Source organism: Ochotona curzoniae, unplaced genomic scaffold (assembly GCF_017591425.1).
Source record: "Ochotona curzoniae isolate NIBS_2020 unplaced genomic scaffold, NIBS_Ocur_1.0 patch124, whole genome shotgun sequence".
In the NCBI taxonomy this organism is placed as follows: domain Eukaryota; kingdom Metazoa; phylum Chordata; class Mammalia; order Lagomorpha; family Ochotonidae; genus Ochotona; species Ochotona curzoniae.
The window spans coordinates 100292-128157 of NW_024466667.1; the positions used below are offsets into that span (position 1 = coordinate 100292).

Consider the following 27866-nt stretch of genomic DNA (forward strand, 5'->3'; position numbering starts at 1 on the left):
TTGTCTGCCATTTGGGGATTACACTGAGACTTTTCTAACTTGGACTGTGGTTCTAGAGACCCAAAATATGTGGTCTGTGTGTCTAGGCTATTAACCAGTTCTCTTCCACCTTCCAGAAGCACAGGCACACCATCCCCTCTCTCCCCAATGCCTTCTCCTGCCACCTGTCTTGGGTCCCAGTCAAGTGCTGGCAGTGTGGGGAGCAGCGGGATGCCTGCCACCATCAGTACTCCTGTCACCATCCAGAACATGACATCTTCTTATGTCAGTATCACCTCCCACGTCCTTACCGCCTTTGACCTTTGGGAACAGGCCGATGCCCTCGCAAGAAGGAATAAAGGTAAATGGGGTGTATGGTGGTGGTCACTGGGATATGAGGACCAGGAGGGAATATTACCATTGGTTTGTATTTTATGTCCTATTTCTTAAAGGAAAAGAGATGCATAGCTGTCTGTTCTTGAGCTTCTGACTCATAACATAATTGTGATTTTTCTGTGAGCTCTGTAGCGTGGGGCTGGAATTATGCACCTTGATCTCAACAAGAGCAAATGAAAGGCACCTTGAGCCTCTGGCCCCTCCCAAGGCCAAGTGCCCTTACTTCAGCCTGAAATGCTGGCCACAGACAAGGCCAACACAAGGAAAGGGCCAGTGCATGGGCTCAACACACTTGAAGTGTGAAATAGCCTAACACCAATACTAAGTTTGCTCGGCTTGTTTTCTGAGTATATGTGAAGGGAGATGGTTGGCTGCAGTGTGAGAAACTCAGTACAGTGAATATTCTTGAGAATTGTTTTGAGGAAACGTCCCATGGAAGCTCCAAGCTCTAGAAGAAGTAGAGCATATAGTTCAAGAAACTGCTCGGTGGCACTGCCCAAGGCCACAAGGCTGTTGCACGTGGATGCCAGCCTAGCTGACCACTGTGTAGTTGTTCCTTGTTGCCAGTAAGGCTGCCGGCCACTGGCTGCAGGCACCTAATCTCCCACAACCTCACAGAGCTTCGTCTCTCAGCAAGCTAGCATTGTTTTTTTTTTTTTTTACATGTTTTTACTTTTTTATTCACACATTGATTGGTCCAAAAGGATGTGTGAAGCATTTCTAAGTGCTAATCATTGTGCTGCCATTATGGATTCAACTCCAAGCCCGATTCCCACCTTTCCAGTTTACGCAGGAGATGTGAAGAACTGACAGGCAGTGTCAGTGGTGTGTGGGATGTGGGATTTTCTTTATTTTTGGCTGTGATAGTTGAAATAGGGGATTTATGGGGACCCGGTTTCTGGAACCTGGATTTTTGTTTCCATTTTTATCCCTGTATGTACAAGTCTATTGACATGGTTTTGGTTTGGTTTTCTTTGTAGACTTTTTTACTCAGCTCAGCACAAATGTGGGCCCCTTGGCCCTCAACAGCAGTTTGGTGGATTTGGTGCACTATACAAGACAGGGGTTTCAGCGGCTCAAACAAATAACCAAAACACCTTAATGGAGGCCCAAATTGTTTCGATGCCTTGGAACCTTTTTTTGCACATTGGAAGCCTCCGATCCAGTCTGGACATCTGTCTCTTCAGGACTCCGAACTTGAGCACCATGAGATGGCCAGGACATTTGTCCACTTAAATTCTCAAGACCTGTGTGATCATTGCTGGGACGTATGGTTATGCAGAAGCAGAGATGAGAAGGGCAGTCAGCCGCAGAGATGATCTTGCCTTTCCTGACTGAGGAACAGAAGTGCAATGCAGCCGATCGGGCACACGAATGGTCTGGAAACATTTCTGTGTGTGTGTTTTTTTAAAAAAAGAAGAAAAAAAAAAACCAGCAGGATGCAAATTGTAAATGAAGTGAGAAGCAGCAATTTCAGCTCTGAAAAATTCACATCATCTCAGTAGCCATTACTAGTCCATTCCCAGAAGAAAAAAAAAATTTTAGATAATGAATTTTGGTGAAGGGTTTTCTGGATGATTTTTAAAAAACATTTTGTGAGGAATATTTGTGTAATACATTCTGATTGCCGACTGTAAAGCATAAGGTTGTAAAGGACTCCACTCTGTCCCGCTTTCTGCCAACAAATAGTGGTTTTGATAATACCTGGTATTGTCGTATGACATTGAAGGTGGCCTTCCTTGCATATTCCCCTGGCTCTGATTTCTTGTTGACTGTGCCACCTTGAGGGGCACCATCTCGGGATCACCCAGGACATGAAGGACATGGTTCTTCCATTCCCAGGGTGTGCAGAAACATCTCTTCTCCCTCCCTGACTTCAGTAAAGCAGTTGTCATTGGCCACGTTCTAAATTTCCAACCTTGGCAAAGAAGGCAGTCGACATTTAGATCTGATGAGATGGATGGAATGCTGGAATTTGAGGTGCTGTGTGGTCTACAGTTAACATGGTAACTCTAATGTGTCTAACCAACCAACTCAGTGTTTTGGTAGTGAACAAAGGAAAAAAGTCTACTTCTTAGAGAGGCTATATTTTTCTGCTATAATTTGTTTTATATTTATAGCAAAACTAGACCTTCTAAGCCCCTCATTGTCTAGGAAAATTAATTCCCTGAGAGGATATGGAGATTTGGGGGGATCAACTAGACTTTTAAAAAGTTGTCACCACATGCCTTCACTCCAGAATGTTCTTGGTCAACTAGATTTGATTGTGTTCAAGAATTATGGCCTTCCCGTTAGGTGTTGCCATACTATGTTTATTAGACCAAGGTCGTTCTGAATGACATGGAATGAAAGAACAGAATTAGAATTTCCTTGTGCCCATCAGCAGATTTTCTTTTTCATCAAAACTTTGAAGGTTGTTAACTTTGAATGCATTTTTTTCTGACAACCAGTTATTTTTATCCCTTCTAGAGAGTAGAATTTGCACATGTATTAAAAATGAGGAGTGTGTATTGTCTAAGTGGTTAGTGTCTCCCGGCCCCCTCCCCCCCTTGTGACCCTCTCCATGTTATTTTCCACCAAGCATGTTTCACACTTTGATGTTTATTTATTATAAAGAAGGGAGAACATCTGTATTTATGCTGGAGACATCTGAGGTTCCTATAATGAATGTAAGAGCATTCTTGATAGTTTGATGATGATATAAAGAGGACGGGGCACTGTATGTTTGTCACAGTGAGAATTGGTTGTGTGGAGCCCTTCAGTCTCTTCTCCAGCTAAGCGTAATACCTTGGTATGTGACCCTGATGGCCTCATATCATTTACTGATGCTCTCAAGCAAAGCAATATTCTTTTTCAATGTATTAGCCTAAAAAAAAAAAAAAAACAAAAAAAACCCTCTAGTTTCAAGAACAATAATTGCCTGACAGGTGGCGTGCTTATAGCATTGTGTGTTCGTCTGTGCACGTAGGGGGCAAGGCACCAGAATCAGGGCTGTGTGATTGTTCTAGCATCTTCCTTTCTCCTTCCTCTCGGGGCTCTTCCCTCCTCCTTGGCTGTTGCCACTCCTAAAAACAGATACCTGCCGGCCATTAAGACTTAGGTTGGTTCCCTAGCCAGGCTTTCATCTATGCAGATCGCGCACACAAGCCTGTGTTCAAGGCACCACAGTGCTCCCAGACTACAGCTATTATCAAGTAGATCTCTCAGCTCGTTCTAAAAGAACAAATCATGTTTTCCATGGCCTTATTTTTCATTCTTTCTGAGCTCTGTTTTAAAATTTCATTTGTCCCTTTAAAAACTAACCAATTCAGACAGGTCAGTCTGTACTGTTTTGTGATTGGACATTTCTTACTCTTATGGCCATACTCAGTGTACCTGAAAGAGTTTCTAGTGTCTGCCTTTCGAACAGTCTGCAAAAGGTAGTGCCTGCTAAAGCCTCAGTGTTTAAAAGTCTTTGTTTGTTTGTTTGTTTTACAGTTATATATAGAAACCTTAAGGACTTTTTAAATCATTTGCACTTTCCACTTCAGGCTTAAAATTTCCAAAGGTAAATTTTATATACCGAGGTAGATAGTTTGAAAGGATTAGAAAATTATACCATGTTATAGATGAAAATCTTGTCAATATTAACAGTGCACACTTTCACAGACAAATACAAAATATCTTAAAGAATGTGAATAGTGTAAGTCTTGTTACTCGCACTATAGGAGTGTTCGTGTGTGTGTGTGCCTTTTAAAAGTGCTGACACTTTGTGTCTTTCCTCAAGATAATTATTAAATTTGTGAAATTGTGAATTTAAAAATCCCTGCTAAGTAATGAAACACATTGTTGAAATTTACTACATGTTGCTGGGTTAAGATCGTAAAAACCCAGGAATTGTGTTGGTCAAGAGCCAAGGGGTCCAGCAAGTAGTTTGCAGGACTCAATTACAGTAGTAGAAGAATTTGACTACCAATTGGGCAAAACGTCTGATTTTTTTTTTAAACACGTAGATTTTTTTTTCTTATAGATTTGTTTTAGCCACAATTTGTAGCTATTTCTCCTAGACAAGATGGAGCATATGTTGTTCCCTTGTTCCATATTCTTTCATTATAAATCTCAGGATGTTTATACACCAACAGCCTCTACCCCCTTCTGGCAGAAACTTGCCTTACTTTGATACCTTATATATTAATGATAGAAAAGTCAGGAGTTTAAAATTATGATTTTGTTACGTAACTTTTGGAAGGAAAAAAACCCCATTTTGTCTTCCATAATGAACAAAACATATGCCTGATATATAAGAGGAAACACACATACACACACACTTACACAGTTCCTAGAAATTAAACTGGATTTATTTTTTGTGCCTTTATTGAGCAAACCCAGTTTTGAAATAATGCATGTGCATTTTTCCATCGCTTCAGTTGGTACGATGCTGGTCTTGCATCTCCTCGTCTTCTTTATGTGCATCTTACAGGGACTGAACCAAAAGTTGGATTGAGGTTGGACATTCTGAAAATGTGTTTTTAAAAATCCACTTGCCTCTTACTACAGATCCTCCATCCTTTTTCCTCAATGATTTTTTTCTCAAACACTACAAGACATCTCAGAAAAACTTTGCCACTTCATCCGTCATACTCTGAGCAGTGATGAGCAGTGTTGAAATCTTGAGAGAACATTCTGGACTTCTTTTAGGAACACAGAGTTACTGATTCCCCACAGCAGCCGCAGAGGGAGGCCAGCATCCATTGTGCAGGAATGGTTCTCTGTCCTTGTTGTTCTGGCAGTTGCCTGTTGTTGCTTTTGGTCTCATTTAGAACAAACGGATAGGAAGTGGTTTCCTGCGCCTTTCTTTGCAGAGGGGGAGGCACGCTGGCAGAACAGGATGGCGTTGGGGATTTTCCTGCCAATGTGGCAGGTGGTGTTTCTGTGGCACACAGTCCGATTGGGATTAGTTTCTTGGTCTCTGAGAAATCCTTTCCCCTCCTGAATTGTGAACACTGGCCATGCTTTCCGGTTCTTATTTATGGTGGACTGACAAATAGCATTTACCACTTCCCTTTAGGTGACTATCGGTTGCTCCTTGTTTTGGGGGAAGCCATGCTATGCTCTGTTCTGATCTGCTTCAGACAGCACTGAGTACTAGTGTGGGTGTAATAGTGTCTATCTTTCTCTGCCTAAGAGGGAGCCTGGGAGGGCAGGAAAAGAACCCTAGAGATCACTTGAGCCAGTCTGGCAAGACATTGGCCTGGGAAGACAAGGGAAGATTCCCACTGACTGCGCGGCTGGCCACGTTGCACCATCAGGGGCATTGGCCAACCTAAGCCAGAGAACTTGTTTTGCTTCATTCGTAGTGACACTCAGCACAGGCAGTATTAACTTTGCCTTTCGTTCAGGCCATCTACATGTATTGTTAACATTACTGCACATCTGCCCTTGGATACCAAGTGCACACTCTTCATGTTGGGCTGTGCGTGTATGTGTACATGTGTCTCCCAAATCTTGGGGTTTTCTGTTTTGTTTGTATTTTTTTTCTCCTTTTTTTTTTTTTTTCTTGAATGTGATGATGTTTTGGATGATACCTGAGCAGGGTTACCTTTTTTTATTTATTACCATTATATATTATATTATATTATATATTTTTGCTTTCTTACAACATTAGAGGAAAGTTAAATCTTCATATTAATAAAATTGTTTTTAAAAAAGAAATAAATTGTCCAGTTGATAAATGAAAATCACTGGTGTATCTTTAATGAGTTTTCTTTAATGACTGTGGAATAATGTGCCAGCTCTTGTCAACACAATGATTTTGTATGTCGGATAGGAAAGCCGTGATGGTTTTAACAGGAAGCTGTGCAAGGCGGATTAATAGGGAGAACTCCCTGCAGATGTTCTCCTTCGGCAGTGAAATTTTCAACTTGGGGCTTTTGTGAATAAAATTTAGCTGCCTTGTATAATCCTTTGAAAGAGACAGGTGATCTGTGAGAGAGTTATAGTTTCTTTTTAGAAGAAAAATTTGCAAAAGATCTTTCCAAAGATAATGTGCCACAGATCTTTTGTTTGTTGTTCTCTGTAATGAAGATTAAATGCTGTTTAAAAAAAAATGGACTTGTTCATCTTGAAATTTTTCTTTCTATAAAAGGATTGAGCTGTGTAAAAAAAATAATAATAATAAAAGTTTAGAGAAATCATTGGTCTTGAATTCGTGCTTTCATGATGCCTGAGTAAAATGTGCTTAAAATTGCCAAGGAATGTTTCACATGGAATATTGTGTGCTCTTATTCATGACATGTGTATGTTGTTGAAACAGCCCTGTACCTCGGTGGTTTCATGAAATCGGAAAGGCCCCAGGTGCTGAGAGATGAGTTCCTGGATTTGAGTGCAAGTTGTTGACTGTGCTCGTCCTGGGAGCCGGCACTTGCTCTCCTTAGGTGTCTGTGCTCTTCTTGGCTTTCTACTCAGTAGGATAGCGAGGATCACATGAGCTACATGGAGGATACTTCGCTGGCTTCCTGGAAAAGGTCAGTTACCCAACCCCTGTGGCTGTGTGTACCCCCTCCTCTGCCTGCGCTGTGACATCCTGACTGCTGACCCTGTGCCTGAGCAGGGAGAGAACACTCACGGCCTGTGCCTCATCACCCCGCATCATTCACCCTTCCTGCGTCAGCTCAGGCTCCATTTGGACTGGTCCTGTTGAATAACCAGGTTTGTAGTGAAGTTAGCAGTACCTTTTGTACAGGAAGTGCAGTGGCAAGTATGGCAAAAGTATATTTCTTCTGATTGAAAATTTATAGGGAAGATACTAATTTGTAATCAGACTTGAAAGATGGGTTATCATATCTCTTCTAAATATTTAATGTTTCCTACTAAACACTTTCCATGGGCTATCTCACAACACTTTAAATGTCAGTGGTAGACTTCCAGGTAGGATTTTGTACCAATTTGTGTAGCCACCTATTAAGGAGATTTCCATGACTGTTCCTGAAACAAGATATTGGGCAAAGTGGATGAAGATATTTTCATATATATCTGCCACTTAGTGTCAACAGTGAACCCTTCAGCATGTTAATCTAATGTGTGCAACCGTGCTGAGTAGGCGGTTGCAGGTGTCTGGCTGGTTTTCTGCATCTGTGTCTCAGGACACTTCCAGTGTAGCTACCCGTTATAACATCCAAGAAAATTGCTCATTGTCTCAAGTCAAATCAAGTTTTGTGCATTACACTCGGTTGTTACATCACTTTGATCCATTGATTTGGAGCAATTCTTCCCCCAACGTTTTTTATTTTAAAAGATTCATTTACGTGAAAGAATGGTAGATGCCTACAGACTAACTTGTTCCCCAAAAGGGCCACAACAGCTAGCTCTGAGCTCAGCCAAAGGCAAGGGCTGGGAGCTCCGTCCAGGTCTCTGCCATGAGAGATTGGCTACATTAGCAAGTATTTGCCGTAAGTCAGGAGGTAGGTCCAGTTTGAGTCTTTGCTTAAGATGCGGTCACCAGATTTCTCCGTTACTATAAGCGGGCTTTCCCTTGTTGCCTGTACTCGGGCAGTTCCCAACTCATTGGGAGCCAGGGAATGGAAGGGATGTATTTTATAAGCTTTTGTTGTGAACTTGGCAATGAGAGTAGAGTCTGCCTCAAAGTATTATGCTCTGAAAAAGAAGGGGGAGGGGGAAATCCAGAGAAGTGGCTTTTCTATTTACATTTCTTCTCATCCAATGAATACTTTCTTCTCACATTTTAAGTTGCCGTTTCAGTTGCATAGGTTTCAGACCAGACAGTTCAAGCACCAGACTCGGCAGGTGAGGGGAAGCTTGTGTTCGCTTAGATCATGGAGGACAACTTCTCTAGGAAGAATGCTGTTAACGGAGGAGGGAGGGGATGCTAAGCAGCGAGGAAGAACAGGTGATCCTGGCGGGCCACAAAAGGCTTCCCTTCCCTTTAGATTTCTGTATTCCAGATAATAGCCATTTATTGTGTCACCAGTATTTCTCTTTTCCTTCTTGGCTGTGATTGTGTTTTAGTTTTACAGGAAGACATTCACCTTCCAAAGCCCTTGGGATTTCCACTCCGTTCATCACAGGTGAGTGAGGGCAATTTGCCAGATTCTGCGAGGTGAAGCATCGTCTGCCTCCGTGCTCTCTACGTCCTGGTCTGTCAGCCTGTAGTACCAGAATTGGTATTTGTTCTCCACGTTAGCGGGCTTGGGAAACATCACAACCCAGACGACTTTTAGTTAAGTCATCTGTGTGCAGCTTACAGCCTTCAAATCCACTTGAAAGCCCAGTGGGTCATCACCAGAGGCTTAGCTGCTGTCACTTTTGTTCCGATTAGATCATCGGGCTGTCTAGCCTGTTTTGTCTTGGAAAAAGGACTCCTAGTGGCTGTGGTTTCCCAGTAGACCACACTTAGCTGAAAGCAACACTTTGGTGAGACACTAAGACTCTGCTAATAGAGGCCTTTGCCCCTCTCACAGACTGGAAGGAGGGCCTTGAAATACTTTCCAGACTATTCTATTTTGGCTTTAAAAGGCTGTGTGCCTACTCATGATAAGTGCTTTAAATCACCCTTCTCTGCTCCTCGGGCCCCATCCTCACATCTCGTCCACCTTACTTCATGTGTAGGAGGAAGAAACAACCATGGGTTTGCATCTCCTAGCTGCTGGACATTCCTGACAGCTGTCCCCTGGGCAGCTACAAACCCCTTCCAGCAAAAGGCAAAAACTCGGGCCATGTGTGTGTGTCTTCCTACTGTTGAATGTGGAAAGCTAATTGACCCTCCCCTGAAATGACTGTAGGAAGATGCCTGAAGTTGACTGTGCACCTAGCTACTTTTTTGTCTGTGAAGACGCTCCTTGTTTCGTCCGATGGGGCACCTAGCATTATAGCGGAAGACTTCACCTCAAAGAAGCAAGTGACCTGCTGAGGTAGCTGATAGGTCCCCCCGCCCACATGAACTTGCAACAGTTACCTTGGTTACTGTTTTAATTTTGTTTTGAAAAAAGGGAAAGCAAAAAGCCTCCAAAAGCCCAACAGTCTGCACGGGGTCAGCTTGAATCCAGGAGCTTCCCCACATCTCCAACATGGATGCCAGGGGTCCAAGCCCTTGGGCCAAGCTCTACTGCTTTCCCATGTCCTCAGCAGGGAGCTGGATGGGAAGTGGGGCAGCTGGGAGTAGAACTGGCACCTGCATAGTATGTTATTATCTAGGTGGCAGTTTTACATTCTATACTATACCACAATGCTAGCCTCTACACTTTTAAAAATTGTTTTTAAACTGATTTTGAAACAATTGTGTGTGTTAGGGCTTGAGGGGGAACCTAAAATCTTTGAGGCAAAAAAGGGAACAATTCTACTTTGTTCTTTCTCAAATCTAACAACCATTAAGTCTGATACATCTCCTTAAACTTGTAGATCTATCCTCTATATCAATCATTTTTGTTGTAAAGTACTGTGTCATGAGATATGCTACCGTTTAAATACTATCGCATTATGGGCACAGATCCCCTCATCCAGTATTGTCATTAAAAGTCATGTTGGGGCCCGGCTCGGTAGCCTAGTGTCTGAAGTCCTCACCTTGCACACACTGGTATCCCATATGGGTGCCAGTTCTAACCCAGTGGCCACACTTCCCATCCAGCTCCCTGCCTGTGGCCTGCGAAAGCAGTCGAGGAAGGCCCCAAAGCCTTTGCACCCTGCACCCATGTGCAAGACCCAGAAGAGGCTCTGGGCTCCTGGCTTTAGATCAGCACAGCTCTAGCTGTTGCATCTGCTTGGGGAGTGAATCAGCAGATGGGAAATCTTCTACTCTGTCTTTCCTCCTCTCTATATATCTGCCTTTCCAATAAAAATAAGATAAATCCTTTTTAAAAAGAAGTAATGCCATACTAAACGAATCTTGGCACATACATCTTTGTGCATTCTGAATCTGTAGGATAAAGTCCTTAAAAGGGGGAATGTTTGGGGCAATGTACAGCTAAGTTTAAACATTTTTTATTTTACTAAACTACCTTTATTAGCAGTAGTGGATGAACTTAAATATTTTTTTAAATGGATCATTTATGGTTAAAACAATACATTCTTTCCAAGAAAAGCAATGTTATTATAGTGCAAAAGACCACCATAACTTATCTTTAACTACAACTGAGTTCCTGTTTGCCTCTCCCATCACTGGCCAGCCTCTGGTAGCCACCACATCCTTTTTTGTGGCTAAATATTGCTTTGCTGTATATGTACCAATAAGTGCTATTTAGGTCTCTTCCATTTCTTGGCTGTTGTGACTAGCATGGCAGTAAAGGTGAGAGTGTGATGTTTCCTTGAGGGAGCGATGTCATTTACCCAGGAGAATGTCTAATACTGCTCCTGCTAGACATAGGGTAGTTTTCTTTTTAGTGTTTTTAAAGAACTTGTGTACTTTACACAACAGCTGTCCTAGTTGACACTGTCTCACATCTCTGCCACCACGTACCTGGAGTGGGCATAGCTCACTGTGGCTGTGTTGCATTCCCCTGGTGATTGGTAACGCCCCACATGTTTTCATGTACCTGTTGGCCATTTGTATCTTCCTTTGAGAAGTGTGTTTACATACACCATTTTAGACGGTGGATTATTATTCTAGTGAGTTCCCACTTTTAACCCATTATATGTGTAACTTGCAAATATTTTCTTGCATTCTAGAGGTTGTTTCATCACTCCGTTGTGTTTTTCTTTTGCCATGCAGAGGCACTTTAATCCCACTTGTCTGTTTCCACTTTTCTTTCCTGTGCTCTTGGGATCATATCCAAAAACTCCTTGTCCATTCTAATGTCCTGAAGAGTTTGTTTTATTCTAGTAGTTACAAGTCTTAATGCACTTGCAGTTGATCTTTGCAAACTGTGAGCTATAAGGGTCTGTGTATACTCTCCAGTTTTCTTAAGAGATTCATCCGAGGACTCAAGGCTATTTCAACAAATACAAATAATAATCGAAAGATTGTTCTTTTCCCATTGTGTTCTCTTAGCACTTTTGTCAAAGCTCAGTGTGCTACAGAGACACCAGTTTACTTCTAGGCTTCTATTCTGTCCCACTGACCTTAGTGACCCTTTATACCAGCACCATGCCATTTTAATCATTATAGCTTCGTAATGTATCTTATAAGAAAGTGTAGTGCCCCCCTTCCCCCCTATTTGCTTAGGGTTAGTTTGGCTATTCAGTTTATTCAGAAATTCTAGTTTTGTGAAAAATGTCATTAGTATTTTGACAGATTCTAGTGAGCGTAAATCCCTTTGGATAACATAAACACACATGGCATCTAGAACACAGAATGTCTTCCATTTGCTTGTGTTCCTTTGCAATTTCTTGTGTTAATGTTTTACAGTTGTTGTTGTTTTTTTCTTTCATTGTGAAGATGTTTCTACTCTGGTTAATTTATTCCTAGGTATTTTATTTTTCCAGCTTTTAGACTGCTTTCCTGAGGTCTTTTTTCAAATACTTTATGTTGAAGAACACAACTGATTTTTGTGCATTGTCTTCGTCTCCTGAAGCTTTGCAGAACTCATTAGTTCTCACAGTGTTATGGTGAGGTTTTCCTCATTTAATACCATAAAGTGACATTTTGGCTTCTTCCTGTCCAATTTGGATGCCTTTGTTTCTCTTGTTCTTGTTCCAGCTAGGACATCCAGTATTACCTCAAATAAAAGTGCTGAATGTCTTATTCCAGATGTTGGGATCAGTATGTTAACTGTTAACTACTGGATTGTTTTACATGGTTTATTGTGTTAAATATGATCCTCTGTAACTAATTTGGATGCTGGATTTTCATCAGATGCCTTCTCTGCATCTTTGAGATAATCATGATTATACTCCTTCATTTTGTTTATGTGACATGTTACACTGAGTGAGCTGTGTATGCTGAATTCGTGTGTTCTTGAATCCCTGGGATGAATCTCAATCATGGCAAATCATCTATTTTCTGTAATTTTGAATTTGATATTTATGTTGAGAATTTGTTCATATATGTTCATCAAGAATATTGGCCCATAACCATCTTGCCCTTGTTGATTTGGCTTCAAGAAAATGCTAACTTCATAGGATGAGTCTGAATTTGCTCTTTTCCTGTTTTTTAGAATTTTAGAATTGTTATTTAAAACGTTTGGCAGAATGAGTGGTGAAGCCATCTAGCCCTTGACTTATATTTAATGAGTGGAAGACTATTAATTACTGATTCAATCTTTTTAAGATTTATTTATTTATTGGAAAGTCAGATATACAGAGAGGAAGAGAGACAGAGAGGAAGATCATCCGTCCGATGATTCACTCCCCAAGTGACCGTAACGGCTGATGCTATGCAGATCCGAAGCCAGGAGCCAGGAGCTTCTTCCGGGTCTCCCACATGGGTGCAGGGTCCCAAGGCTTTGGGCCGTCCTCGACTGCTTTCCCAGGCCACAAGCAGGGAGCTGGATGGGAAGTGGGGCTGCCAGGATTAGAACCGGCACCCATATGGGATCCTAGCACATTCAAGGCAAGGACTTTAGCCACTAGGCCATGCCGCCGGGCCCTGATTCAATCTTTTTTAGTCATTGTTGGTCTGCGTAGGGGTTGGAGTGGTGGCCCAACCAGCTAATTCCTCACCTGTAAGCGCCAGGATCCCATATGGGCACCAGTTTGGGTTCTGGCTGTTCCACTTCTCATCCAGCTCCCTGCTTATGACCTGGGAAAGCAGTAGAGGATGGCTCAAAGCCTTGGGCCCTTGCACCCACGTAGGAGACCCGGAAGAAGCTCCTGGCTCATCGTTTTGTATCAGCTCAGCTCCGGCCATCCCAGTCACCTGGGAGTGACCAGCAGATGGAAATCTGTTTCTCCTTCTCTGTGAATCTGCCTTTACAATAAAAATAAATATACAGTTTTTAAATCAATTGGTCTGCTTAGGTATTCTATTCCTGATTCAGTCTCAGTAAGGTGTTTGTCCAAAAATTTGTCCATTTCTTCTAGATTATCAGATTTGTCGCCATTTATAGGAAAATCTAACAATTCCTTGGATTTCTGTGATTTAAACTGTAATTGCTTTTTTTTTTTTTTCTTAAGAATTCTAGCTTTTCTTTAATCACTGAATTTGTCTTTACAAATAATCTTCGGACACTTCAGTTACTGTCCATCAACTATGACATGCTCTATTTTTCTGTATGTAGCAGATTGGCTGGAATAGCAAACACAACCATTTTTAAACAGTAGATCACTGCATTTCTATTTACAAAAAACCATAAACAAACATGCGTTTCTCCATTTCCTGGAAGGACTTTTAGATGTTTGAACATTAAGGCAGTGATGATTCTAAACCATAAATGAAATTCTACATTAAGGCTTTCTATTTTTTTCTGAAACTTAAAATTCCATAGGAAACTGTGACCAAAGCAAACTTGCACCCTTAGGTTGAGTTCATCGGTCCAGAGCATGTCACTAACCCATTACTGACAATTCTGTAGCTGAGGTAGGGGACAATGCCGCCTGATGGATGGATCGTTCTCTTGGTAGCACGAGGGAAACCACCTTTCAGCACAGCCATTACTCTGCTTACAGGTGAAATTACGGCCTAGGATGAGAAAAAGTAGAGTTCACGTTACAGCACGGGTTTCTGTAGCTCCAGGTTATTAAGGGGATTTTCCTTCTGAAAATGAACTAAGGGAAATGAGGGCTTCGTATCTGCAGCCAGTATCCAAATAGTTGGCGTTTCAACATTTCGGGATTGAACTAGAACACTGAGGTTACTAAAAGTGGATTTGGGGACCCGGTGTGATAGCCTGTTTGCTAAATTCTTAATTTGCACACCTGGGATCCCATATGGGTGCCAGTTCATGTCCCAGCAGCCCTGCGTCCCATCCAGCTCCCTGCTTGTGGCCTGGGAAAGCAGTAAAGGACGTCCCAAAGCCTTGGGACCCTGCAACTGCGTGGGAGACCCGGAGGAAGCTCCTGGCTCCTGGCTTCGGATCATCCCTGGTCATTGTGGCCACTTGGGGAGTGAATCAGTAAATGGAAGATCTCTCTCTATCTATTTGTATTGCAAACTCAGATACACAGAGAGGAGGAGAGACAGAGAGAAAGATCTTCCGTCCAATGATTCATTCCCCAAGTACCACAATGACCGTGGCTATGCGGATCCGAAGCCAGGAGCCAGGAACTTCCTCCAGGTCTCCCACGCAGGTACAGGGTCCCAAGGTTTTGGGCCGTCTTCCACTGCTTTCCCAGGCCACAAGCAGGGAGCTGGATGGGAAGTGGAACTGCCAGGATTAGAACCGGCACCCATATGGGATCTCGGTACGTCCAAGGTGAGGACTTTAGCTGCTAGGCCATTGTGCCAGGCCCAAGATCTTTTTGTCTTTCCTTCTCTGTGGAAATCTTTCCAATAAAAATAAATAAATCTTTTTAAAAAGTTACAAGAAAGTGAATTTGGTAGACATGGCATGTAGGTGGTACTTGACAAAGGAAATCCTCAGAGTTTGCTGTTACCAGAAATTGTTCAAGTGACCATCACAACGGGGCATCACCCAAGTCAAGCAGCGTAAACGAGATGCACTTAGTGGTGATATCAAGAAGATGTACAGGCACTTCTCACTCTCTAACCCCTATTCACTTCCTCAAGTAAATTAGCCATGAACTCTCATGAGAACAATGACATCCCCTCAGACTCCGTAACGCATGAGTAACAAGCATTTTTGTAAACGCTTATTTTATTCATCTACAACATAAACTTAAGCAATGAGTATAATATTCCTGCAGGACAAATTTGCTCTGCCCACTCCCCAATTTGCTGCCCTTAAGAAGCTAAGCCATATGTGGTTTTTAGGGCTGCCACTGGATATGCTTGGAAAACACTGTCACTAGCAAGCATAATGGTACATACACGAGCTTTGCTTCTCCCTGTCATGACAGCAAGCTAGTATGTGAGGACACGTCACAAAGCTCATGAATTCAGAGATAAGGTTACCTTGATGGAAAAGAATTTTGAAATCTGGCCAGCTTTTTCATAATACATATTTCCCATGATTTAAAAAGACGTATCCTCGTATATGAAGCATTTCCAATCACCTTTCAGACGTACTAGGTCCTTTCTTGGCACTTCCATAAAAAATAACAACGGCAACCATGAAATTCTGTTCCAATTAGCTGTGTCTGGGCGGATCTCTGGCTAAACTTCAATGTCTCTCACAGCAAGTACAGTTATGTTATTTACATCTGTACTCTTTGTGTACTAGCTAAGACCTTGGTGAGTATTCCTAAATGAATTGTTTGCTATTTCTATAACAGTCCTCATTACATTTTTTTTTTAAATAAAGACTTATTATCTGAATGACGGTTACCGAGAGCAGGGTAGGGAGCAGGGTACAGATCATCCGTCCACTGGTTCACTTGCAAATGGCCACAGTAACTGAAGCTCTACCAGTTCGAAGGCAAGAGCCAGGACCTTCTTCCGAGTCTCCCATGTGGGTGCAGGGGCCCAATCACCTAGGCCGTCCTCTGCTGCCTTCCCAGGGTCATTAGTAGGGAGTGGATCAGAAAGTGGAACAGGTACCCGTATAGGGTGGCAGCACCACAACTGGCAATTTTACCCAATACTAATGACTAGAATTTTAAATGGGTGGGGACAGCACTGTGATGCAAAATGTGAAGCTGTTGCCTTTCACTGGGTATCTGTTACATACACACATAGAAAAGAAAAGAATTGTCCAAATACAGTAACTCAAATCTATCAGATATTTCTCTGTCAAACACGCTCAGGGACTCACAGGAACACTGTCCCTTAAAACGGGCATACTAGATGTTTCCGCACATTTGCTAGCATGCTTTAGAACAAGCCTTCAGCAGCAGATGAACAGGTGTGAGTACGTGTGGTAGCTTTCCTGAGAAAAACAGTTCACTTGCTTCCAAAAGCTAGTTTCCCAAAAACCAAAGGATAAAGATTCGTACTTAATTTCAGTATTTACCTAAGTTATTTCGGCAGTGATGGTCTAAGCCCAAACCCCCACACTGTGTTACAGCAGTATTCACTGCTGCAGCCTCTTACAGGCTCTGACGTGGTTAACCCCCAGATATGTCCATTTCCCTCCTCATGGCCAACGCTTACCATGACGTTGAATGCATTTCCTTTATACCCCTTCTGGGCTCTTTACTTTACACGGAATACAATCACTGCCTGCACAGGGTCCCGGGTGGGTCCCTTTCTCTCTCCTCGGCACTTGACTACGGTCAGGAGCGACCACAGGTTCTCCACGAGGCCACTGCTCCCCAGACCTCATGTGTGCACACAGGCCATAAAACTCATGTGTCTACCTGATCTGATACTTACAAGCCAGGACAATAAATTGCATTGTTACATAATTTAGTTTCTAAAGTTTTAGAGCTCAGGAAAATTTATTTCTTTCCACTTGTGTAACATCCTTTGAAACAAAGACTTACATGAAATTGTTAAATGTCTTGTTCTATTTCCTTAAGCCTTGACTTTTCTACTTGAAAAATGCATTTTTCTTCAGTAAATTCAAGGTTAGGTTCTTTATTTACTTCAGTTTCTTCAGGGTATGTTTTATGTGCATGGTCTCCTTTCAGCTAAGTCCTGGAAGGCAAGGGCCAGCTGAGGCCCACTGTCCTCGTGTTTTACAGCTCCCCACAGACACGTTTACAAAGTGCTACCTGAAAATACCTAGGAGCCGCCAGACATGCCATTCGTTAGAAAGGGTCTACGTTCACTCCACTAGTAAAAAATTATTTACTGTTCTGACTCTGGTTTGAAAGGATATGGTTGGTTTGAGTCAACAAAATCATCTCTGGCCTTTTTCTCCCCATGCTTCAGAGGAGTTAGCCACGGCACAGAAAGTGCAACCTATCTACGCAAAGATCTTTGTTCCTTACCCGGATGAGATCTGAAATGCAAAAATCTAAGTTATGGCTATAATGCACCTCCTAGGGTTCATTGAAAGCCATAGCCAACCAGCCCGGCGACTGAGGGTTACTCACGATGGGAATGAGGAATTTCAAATTGCACTCCTCGGGTGCGCTAAGTGACAGACCCTGAAGGACTGGCTTCCGGCTTCTCAACGCCCATTCCGAAAGGTAATGTGTGCATGTGGCCACTAGAGGGCAACGATCTCCTTTAGAAAAAGTACAGGAATTGATCCACCATGACACCACTTCACACCCAGGGGAACAGTTGTTATCAGAGAAAGACACTGCCACGTGTTGTACAGACTGAAGGGCAGCTGTAAACTTCATATTCTGATAGGAAAACATTTCGGCCATTTTGGAGAACAGGCTCACAATTTCTTAAGTTAAAATCAGGTTATCCTAAAACCCAGCGATTCTACTTGTATGAACTGATCCAAGATAAATGAAAACACATGCTCACAGTAACATGTGTCTGTGAACACTTATGGCATTTTACAAAAACAGCCCCTAACTGGAAGCTATCCAAATGACATTACTGGTGAATGGGAAAAAAGCAAACTTCAGGAAATGCATACAGTGAAATACATACTATTCAAGAGTAAAAACACAATATGAATGGGGTGAACCTCAGAGATGGTAAGACCATATATGGTTGATTTCCATGAAGTAGGGGAAGTTTACAGATAAAGCAGACAGCACTGGGGTGAGGGGAGAGAAGAGATGGAGCTGATTTGCAAAAGGGCTCAGGAGAATTTGCGGGGCAGGGGGAGTATTAAGTGATACCAGCACAACCCTATACGTTTATTACATCATCACTCAGAGTGAATTGTATAGAAAGTCTACCTTAATAAAACATACCCCTGAAGACATACTGATTAAGTATTGCGTAGGTCCTGGGAAATGAAGTGAAAATTAGCACTGCAAGCATTAGGATGTATGACGAACAGCTACTGTGTCAGTCAGTACTAAGCTCTGAATTCCAGGTGGAAAAGGGGGGAAACCAGGGGATTTATGATTGGGTAACAGTTTTACGGTGTTTGGCCAAAGGCTGTTACATTTGTTACCATAAATAGGAATATTTGTTTTTAAAAAGACTGTAAAGATTCAAGTGAAATGCAATTATTTTCTGAATCTACACTAGTACTTCAGAGTCACAGTTAGGCAGGGATTTGTAAAGCATCAGTCACTGCTGCATGAGTGACAGATCCAGAGTCACTGACACACTGAAAGCACTTAGCTTTTACAGAAATTAAATTAATGTGCACACACATAGCAAAGAGGCACTTGAAGTGACAGGCATATTCAATGCCAACGAATCTTTCATTCTCTGAATTATCCCCCTAAGATTTATTAGAAAGTCAGAATTAGGCAGGCAGAGACAGATATTCCATCTTCTGGTTCACTCCTCCGACTGTCACAACAGCAGGGCTGGCCAGGCTAAATTCAAGAAGTCTTTCCGAGTCTCCCATATGGGTGGCAGAGGCCCAAACACCTGGACTGTCTTCAGGTGCGTTAACAAGAGTTCGATCAGAAGAGCTGGTTCCCATCCTGGCTGCTCCACTTCCCATCCAGCTCCCTGCTTGTGGCCTGGGAAAGCCGTTGAGGATGGCCCAAAACCCTGGGACCCTGCACCTGCATGGGAGACCCAGAACAGCTCCTGGCTCTTGTCTCCTGGCTTTGGACCGGCTCAGCTCCAGCCACTGTGGCCATTTGGGGACTAAGCCAGTAGGTGGAAGATTTTTCTGTCTCTCCTTCTCTCTGTATAGCTGCCTTTCCAATTAAAAAAAAAATGTTTTAAAGAAATATTTAAAAATAAAATGCTCAACATTTTCAAATTACCATGTACCAATTTCACACAGATGCATGTGACTAAACCAATCATAATACAGTATTTCAGAGCATTTCTTTCTGATGGCAAATTATGGACCTGGACCACACGATTTGCTAGCCTCATATAATATACAAATATGAAAATTACACAACGGAGTATGTGCCAAGATTTAGTACCTGAACCTCTGCCTGTGGTGCTGGGTCCCATACAGGCACTGGTCAGTGTCCTAGCTGCTCCACTTCTGATCCAGTTCCTAGTTTATGGCCTGTGAAAGCATCAGAGGACAATGGCCCAAAGCTATGTGACCCTGCACCCACACGGGAGACCCAAAAGGTGAAAGATTTCTAAGATTCCTCTTTCTGTAACTCTGCCTCTTAATTAAAAAAGAAAAAAAGAAAAGAAAAAAGCCAGAGTTTTCAAAAATAAGAAAATTTCACAAGACTTAGAAAAGAATGATCAATACATTTCCAAGACATCTACTAATACAGATACCTCCAGCCAAATGAAATGAACATTTAAGTTCTGGTACTTTAAAAATATACTTCCAAACTCATGAGTCGAACTTACGATTTAGAAGTATCTCACAGGGAAAGGCTGCCTTGAGGTGCAGTGGCCTTAGCCCCCTTGCAATGCCGGCATGTGTCCTCAAGGGGGCGCTCCATGCTCAGCTTCCTCTGCTGCATTTTGGAAGCTGCACCTGTGGCCCACATAGCTGGGTTCCCACCACCCATTGGGGAAGACCCCAATGGGGTTTTCTGGCTGTTACCCAGTATATGGGAGATGTCTCCCACATTATGTCACCTCTCAAAGAAAGAATTAAAAAATTATTTTGATTATCTTTAGTTGATTAGGGCACAAAAGGTCAAGGGCTACAGGAAAGTGGAGAAGACCATTGCTTCCACATTAGCTCTTCCTCTCTCTCTCTCTCTCTCTTTTTTTTTTTTTTTCTGTATCTGGGGTAAGGGGAGATATAAAGGGAGAAGCCCCACCCAGCCTCCCACCCATCCCAGGGTCCCCAGTGTGAGGCATGCTCTGAGGACATTGGTCGGGTGGTTTTGATAGTTCAATTGTTCTGAATTGCTGCCAATCTCACCATTCCAACCACGATGAAATCTCTCCAGAATCCACTGACACAGTCCACCTTAACATCTCCGTTTGCCCAGATTTTTCACTGCCAACGCGTGGCTGGGGTATGTGATCGATTTGTTCTGTTCTCCATCCTCTGTTGTGGTACCAGGTGTCCTCTGCAGGCTTCAATGGACTGCCATATCCTCCATGTGCACCTGGATATGCTGTCCACTGCTCTGAGCCACTGAGGAGGCTCAGCTTTGACACATGGTCAGACCATGGAACCTGCAACTCTTCATGACTGGGGTTCTGAGATCAGTAGTTCAGTTGAAGGGATCCCCAAAGAAACTTCGTCTGAGGTGATCCCAGACCTGATTCTTGTGTGTGCTTGCCAGTACAGGATCCGGCACAGTCTGTCACCCCAATCAGCTTATGCATATGCTGGTGGTTGCAATTGCTGGGTCAGTTCTGCCTCTAGCCCTGTCTTCTACATGAATCAATGGGTGTTGCAGTCCAGCCCAATCCTGCCCACCACACACTGGATCCTCACACAAACCAGTGGGAGCTGCAGCCTAGTCAGAGTGACCTACAATAACCAGCCCTGAACCCTGCCCTGGTTCCCATGCTTGCCAGTATGTACAGCAGACTGGTTCAGTCTGTCCCACATCCCATTCAGCTCTCATACATGTCAATGGGCATTGAAGCCTAGTTCAACCCAACCAGCCCCACTATCCAGCCCACACACATGCTGGTGGGTGCCATTCTGTCCAGCCATGCCTGCCCCAGTCCTGGTTCTCATGCTCTCCAGTGTGAGTGGTAACCAGGAAGGGAGGTGCCCACTGTTTCCCTTCTGGGCCCACTCCCACTCCCAGATCATGCAATCTCCAGGTGGTTCTGCAGTTTAACTTAACAGAATTAGCCCCCAGTGCCAGCCTCTGCCAGCTGATGCTGCGGCAAAGCCCAACCAACCCTCACCCACTCTGACTTAGGATTGCAGCAGTGGGAACAGTAAACCCTGCCCGGCTTTTCCCTGCTCTAGCTCACATGAGGCTCACAGGTGTTGCAGCCCTGCCCGGTCTGGTCTTAACTCATGCTCTCCAATGGGAGTGTTGGTCCAGCAGGGGAGGCCTCCACGCCCCCCCTCCCCTCCGGTCCTCACGTGTCCTGGCTGAATGCTACGGCCCAGTCTGGCTCAAAGAAAGGAATCTTAAGAGCAAAAACAAACTTACCTAAGAAAAGTCCTTTCTTTGAAATCAAAGAAATACCAAATTGATAACTAAAACTTTTCCCTCAAAAGAAAACTTTGTTTCAGAGATTTCCAGTTGTTCACATGGAAATTGTTCAAATATCAAATGCTCAAGCAAAATACTATTTTTTTAAGTTAAATTCTTCATAGATGGAAAACTCTAATTCATTACAAGACTAGTAAAACTATAAAAACAAATATGGACACTCTAAGATGAATAACAGAGCACGCTCATGCACAAGCAGATGTGACAGCCCAGAGCAAAGTATTAGCAAAGTGGAGTTACAGATATATTACAGAGCGGGGTCTGTCCAGAGCCAGGATCTAGGAGCTTCCACTGCGTCTCTCACATGGCTGCACATGCCCAAGCACTCGGGCCATCCTCTGCTGCTTTCCTAGGCATACCAACAAGGAGTGGGATCAAAGTGGAGAGCCAGGACTCAAACCAGTGGCCACAGGGTGTGCTGGCACCACAGGTGGTAGCTTTACATGCTATGCCACAGCACTGCCCCCCCCTCCCCATGTACGGGCTATGCTGTTGTCTGCCCACATGATATAACAGACAGCCACGGTTTATCTTTACTTCTCTTTAATCTCCCTTATGAGTCTTTTAACATCTTATGGGTGGTGAGAATCAAAATGGTGGAATAGGGTAGGGACACATTTAAACAGATGAAGAAACAGTAGGATGAAGCAGAGAGGGCACATTCCAGGAAATAGGAGAGGACAGACTGACGGCAGAGGGGCACCTGGAGACTGATGGACACAGGAAAGCAGTGGAGACAATGGTGTGGTGCTGCAGTGACTCAATACACCAGCAGCATTCAGCAAGTGGCAATTTGAACTGCACCGGGGCCTGACACTCTACCAGCAACCAGGTGGGAAGGGGAGTTCACTGGGAACTCAGGAGGTGAACCCAAAGAACTGCCTGTCCTGCTGGTTTGTTTGATTTGACCAGGAGCAGAGACAGAGCAGCAGATCCCAAACAGGTGGTGCAGGAACAGGGTGGATTTCACAGCCCAAACCCCCACTAGAGCCAAATTGGGTGCCATCTTGTGTAAGGAGGCAATGGCTATGGGACAGGACTGCGCATGAACTAAGCTGGGAGTGAATTCATTACAGCCTCAGTGAATCCAACAACGTGCCATCCTTTGGATTCCACCCAAAATAGGTCCAGGTAGCCCCCAGACCTAACGACCAACAGATAAAGAACTCTGGTAGTGGCACATCAGGCGCCATTTTGTACAATGTGGCAAAGGCTTTGAGACTGCAAGGACAACAGTGAGCTGCGCATGTGCTATCATCCTGGGAACTGTGTGAACTGGAACTGGGAGAAACATACAGACAACAGTGCTATAATTGCACAGAATCACAGCAGACGGGGTGCTGAGCCAGGAGCTGGGCTATGCAGACCATGGTGGAAGTCTAACATAAGAGCCCAGATCTGAAACTTGCTGGAGGGAGTGGCACAAGTGACTGCAAACAAAGAACCGTGTACCAACCACAGTAAGTAAAACTGAACTGTAGACCTGTGGGTGACACAGCTTGAAAACCTGCCCTAAAGAGAAGAACCTGTTAACCAAAAGTACAATGACCAAGAGCAAAAGAGGAAACACAGGCATAATGAATAGTACTGAACACTCCCCTTGCAACCTCAGAGTTCACTGAGGAAGACATGGAGAAAACGAGGGATACAGAATTCAAAACACTTGTTATAAAACTTATCAACAATGAGAAGCACGTAATACAGGAGTTCAAGGAATTTAAGGAATATGTCAAATAGGGAATGAATCAAACAAAAGCCGATATATCAGAAATTAAGAATACAATGGAACAAATTAAAAGTACAGTGAAGAGTTTCCAAAACAGAATTAATGAAGCGGAAAAAAAAAATCTCAGAATTGGAAGATATTTCCTGACACCAGGGCAAAACAAAAAGCTAGAAGCAAAGCTGGTCAAGCTAAAAAAAAGTATTCAAGAATTGAAAGACACTATTAAACGGCCAAATATGAGTTCCAGAAAGTACAAAAAGAGAATCTGGGTTTAAAAATAAATTTAACAAAATAATAAGGGAAAGCTTCCCTAATCTGGAGAAAGAACTGAGAAACAACATCCAGGAGGGGCACAGAACTCCTAAGAGGGTTGACCAAACGCGATTTTCACCACAAAACATAATTAAGCTCTCTTCAATTGAACATAAGGAAAAGATCCTTAAATGTGCATGTGAAAAAAATCAATTGACATATAGAGGAATGGCAATTAAATTCACAGCTGATTTCTCACAGGAAACTCTACAGACCAGAAGAAAATGGAGCGACATATTCCAGATTCTAAAAGCAAAAAACTGTCACCCCAGAATAACATACCAAGCAAAGCTTTTGTTTTTGAAAATCAAAATTCTTCCACAATAAAGTTAAAAGAATATACCTCTTTCAAACATGCCCTACAAATGATACCTAAAGATGTTCTCTTGACAGAGAAAAGGAATTGCACCCACAAAACCAAAGGCAAATGTGAATAACATTCCAGGAAAATAACAGAAGACTAAATCAATGAACAACCCATTGCTAAATGACAGGAACAAATTACCACCTATTTATATTAACCCTGAATGTAAATGGCTTAAACTCATCAATCAAATGTCATAGATTAGAATGGAATAAAAACACAAAGCCCATCTATTTGTTGCCTATAGGAGATATACTTCACCAGCAAAGATCCACAGAAACTATATCATGCATTGTGATGCTTTTAGCTTCATTTCTTCAAAACATGTTTTTTCTCATTAAACTCTTTAATGACTCAGATCATAAAGTAACATCATTTTCTCCAAGAAGGTTCTTGATTTGCTTTTTCATTTCTTCAGCAATACATTAGTCATTCAGAAGCACGTTATTTACCTTTGTGGCATTATAAGTTTCTTCTTCCTGTTGATTTTGTTTCTTGGCTTTTCATTTTAAAAAATTATGATTACTAGATAATCTTTACATAGCTGATTAGAGCACAAAGGGTCAGGGCTACAGCAAAGTGGGTAAGACCATTGCTTCCACATTCACTTTTTTTTTCTGTATCTGGGGTAAGGGAGAGATAAAGGGAGAAGCCTCACCCAGCCTCCCACCCATCCCAGGGTCCGCAGTGTGGGGCATGCTCCAAGGGCACTGCTCAAGTGGTTTCGATAGTTCAACAGTTCTGAATTGTTGCCAATCCTCCATTCCAAGCATGATGAAATTTCTCCAGAATCCACTGGCTGACACAGTCCACGTTATAGTCTCCGTTTGCTCATTTTCACTGCCAACGCATGGCTGGGGTAGCTGATCAATTTATTATGTCCCCTGTCCCCTGTGTGGTACCAGGTGTCGCCTGCAGGAGGCGACTGTGCAGTGGAGACTGACATGTCCAGATGTGAGGATACGGTGCAGTGTGCATCTCTACTTCCAGATTGAGGATGGACTCCCAGTGAAACTGTTGGATGTGTCTTGACAATGGGATGTTGGACTCTCTGCCATTGTCCATCCCAGCAATGATGGACTTACGACTGTCTATGGGGGGGGGGGAGACTAGGGGAAGAGATAGGGGAAATCCCTATGGAACTGTATCATAAAATTATAGTATGATAATAATCATAAAAAGAAGAAACATTCTAAATCTTTTAAAAAATCTTATGGGTGGCTACAGTACAAATATAATATGTTAGATTATCTCAATATAGAAAAACTCAGAAATGTAGTAACTTCCCCCTAAATCCTGCACATGTAAGAAAGGCATAAAATACATTAAAGATAGGAACATTTTAATAATCTTAGGAAATAAGACGTTCTGCTCCCAAATAAATACATTAGTAACCACGGCTAACCACAGTCAGGATCATGATATAAGGACTCCATCAAGCACAAGAAACAGATAGGTGGTGTCGGGGCTTGAACCTTACTCTGCACATCCAGTCCAGTAAGTTCTGTGGAATGAATTTTGTGCAATTCGCTGAAATGTGGCCATCATCACACAAGGGAACATCAGTTTACATGCAGTCATAAGTTATGAACATGCCAACAGGCTGGTTATAAAAAGCAGCATAATTTGGGAACTTCTAAATTTGCCAAACTCAATTCTCTTATTGTTTCCTCTTCTGCTTTCCCAGTTTAACACAGAGGCAATACCTTCTGTACTGGGCTTCCTGTCACACTATATTGACAAATCCAGCATCTACCATAACAAGGACTATGAGCGCTATTTTCCTCAACTTCCAGGCTGGATGGTGAGCGAAGCACTTTTCACTGCTTCGGCTTCCATGGGAATCAGACCTAACCAACAGTGAACCACCATCAATTCCGAGGGATGTGTAAAGGAGCATTTAGGAAGCTCTGAAAGAAAAGTACCAAACTACAATGGAAATGCAAAATGGGACATTTTAATATTCTTAAATAAATATTTATAAAAATACAGACATATAAAGAATAGGCCACTTATAGTGCTGGTTAAAACCATGAAGAACTTTTGAATCAGAAGGTGGACTAATATCCCAACTTCAAGTTAATGTGTAGAAATAGTTTCAACTGCATTTCAGTAAGTATACCACAGGGGATTAGATATGATGAGAAAAATAATAGTTCCAATGCTTATTTTCTCCAGTGATATGTTTTATTAATTAACATGGACTTGAATGAACTGCAGTCTATAAAGAGGTTTTCTAAAAATGCATTATTTTCTGATAAATAAATCCAGTTTCTGTACAGTGAGAAACACCAGGGATTGTGGCAAGCATGTAAGAGAAAGATAACAAATTCTGGGCTCAAAATCACTTGACCAGATGAGCTTCCAGAGCGGTCCTCTGGGAGTCCCCCACTAGGCAGTCAGGCAGTTGGCTCACTCCTTCTGCTGGGCCTCACAGGACCTCGGCTTCAGAGCCTTCTCCAACATTTCCTCTAGCTCATGCTGTGCTGATCAGGAAACAAATCCTCTTAGCAGAAAATGAGAAAACAAAACCACAGACTCAGGTGGAGGGAATGAGCAGAGCTAGGTCTCCGGGTATCTGAGCAATTCAAACTGCAACACAGCAGCTCGGACAGTCTTCCTCTGCAGTCAAGTGGCACTAGAAAGACACAACATTTTCCTATTTCTGTAAACACCAGAGAAATTGAAAATTCAACACCTAGGGGGGAAAAGGCAGAATTCCTCAGCACCAAGGAGAGATGGGAGCGGTTCCTTATGTGTTCCTGTGCTGGTGAACAACTTCCGATCGGCATCCAGAGAAAATCCTCTGCCCGAGGTTAACACCTCAGGTTAACAAAAGGAAGAAAATTTAAACTCAAAAAATCACAACATGAATCATTCAAATTAAAAGAAACCTCAGATGTTTGGTACTACGTGACACATTTTTTAGAGTAGGTCTTGTTCTGAGTTACACTGTTTTCCTTCCCTTGTTTGCTACAGCAGAAAATATTCATTACTAATAATTCTTTAGCTCTCATTCTAAAAGCTGACTTGTCTTAATATGACAGTTAACATTTAAGTAAGACTCTAGTTGTATAGTTGTAGTTAAAACCTCAAAGGTGGAAAAATCAAAACTGTTGCTCGTTTTTCATGACCAGCAGATATGATTAAATTGCTGATGCCGGGACTCAAGTTACATACAGTCAACCACGTTGCTGGAGCCATGGCCCACGTCTCGGATCTGGCTGGTTAAGCACGCACACACAGCGACGCCTGCTCCAGCTCTGCAGTGTGCCACGGAGCCCACCAGCTCCCACCTGAAACGAGGAGAAAGAATTCCATCTATTCAAAGTACTGATCCAAGACAAAATCTCCCTATTCCCTATCAGGAGACTTGTTTTGAAAGACAGCAAGCTTTCAGAGGGAGAAAAGATATTCCAAAGTCTCATGTTAACAACTGCAACCAGAAATCAGAAACAGTAGTTCACCCTTCAGCTGCACTTCAGCTCGCCAAGTTCCAGTTACTGGAAGTCAGTTACACTCTAATAATACAAAATGGGAAATTCTAGAAATCATGTTTACAAATGTTACCACCTAAGTGTGCCGAAACCTCAGGCTGTCCCACTCCAACCTGCCATGCACGTCCATCAGCCCTTGGCTGAGTGCCCGTCATTGTGTATTGTACCGGGCACTAATCATCTGGCAGCTGGCTAGGTTACCAGATGATCTAGTGAAGCAGCAGAGTGCTTGTGTTCGAGCGATCCTTATTTTACTGAATGATGGCCCCAAAGTACAAGAGAGGAGATGCTGGCCCATTTATGACAACACAGTATTCTAAGTTCTCTTTTATTAGTAGTATTGTTGTTCATCTCTTACTGTGCCTAATTTATAAATTAAACTTTACAATAGGCATGTAAGTATGGAATCAAACAGTGTATTCATAGTAGTTGATACTTTCTGTGGTTTTAAGCCATCCACTGGACAGTCTGAGAAGGTATCCGCCTGGAGAAGGGATGGCCACTATATGTT

The 27866-nt window shown here is 42.7% G+C and overlaps 2 protein-coding genes across 7 annotated transcripts in view; one reads left to right on the forward strand and one right to left on the reverse strand.

Moving 5' to 3' along the window:
* Positions 1 to 6559, forward strand: part of LOC121166319 (AF4/FMR2 family member 1-like) — a 92866-nt gene extending 86307 nt beyond the window's left edge. For all 3 annotated transcript variants that reach the window (XM_040995459.1, XM_040995458.1, XM_040995460.1), the window contains exons 19-20: positions 117 to 340; positions 1356 to 6559. In XM_040995459.1, the coding sequence (XP_040851393.1) occupies positions 117 to 340; positions 1356 to 1477 (346 nt within the window). In that variant the 3' untranslated portion in view covers positions 1478 to 6559. The remainder of the gene's footprint in view (positions 1 to 116; positions 341 to 1355) is intronic.
* A 19467-nt stretch (positions 6560 to 26026) lies between these two features.
* Positions 26027 to 27866, reverse strand: part of LOC121166320 (kelch-like protein 8) — a 41419-nt gene continuing 39579 nt past the window's right edge. For all 4 annotated transcript variants that reach the window (XM_040995462.1, XM_040995465.1, XM_040995464.1 and 1 more), the window contains one exon: positions 26027 to 27154. In XM_040995462.1, coding sequence (XP_040851396.1) covers positions 27031 to 27154 — 124 coding nt within the window. In that variant the 3' untranslated portion in view covers positions 26027 to 27030. The remainder of the gene's footprint in view (positions 27155 to 27866) is intronic.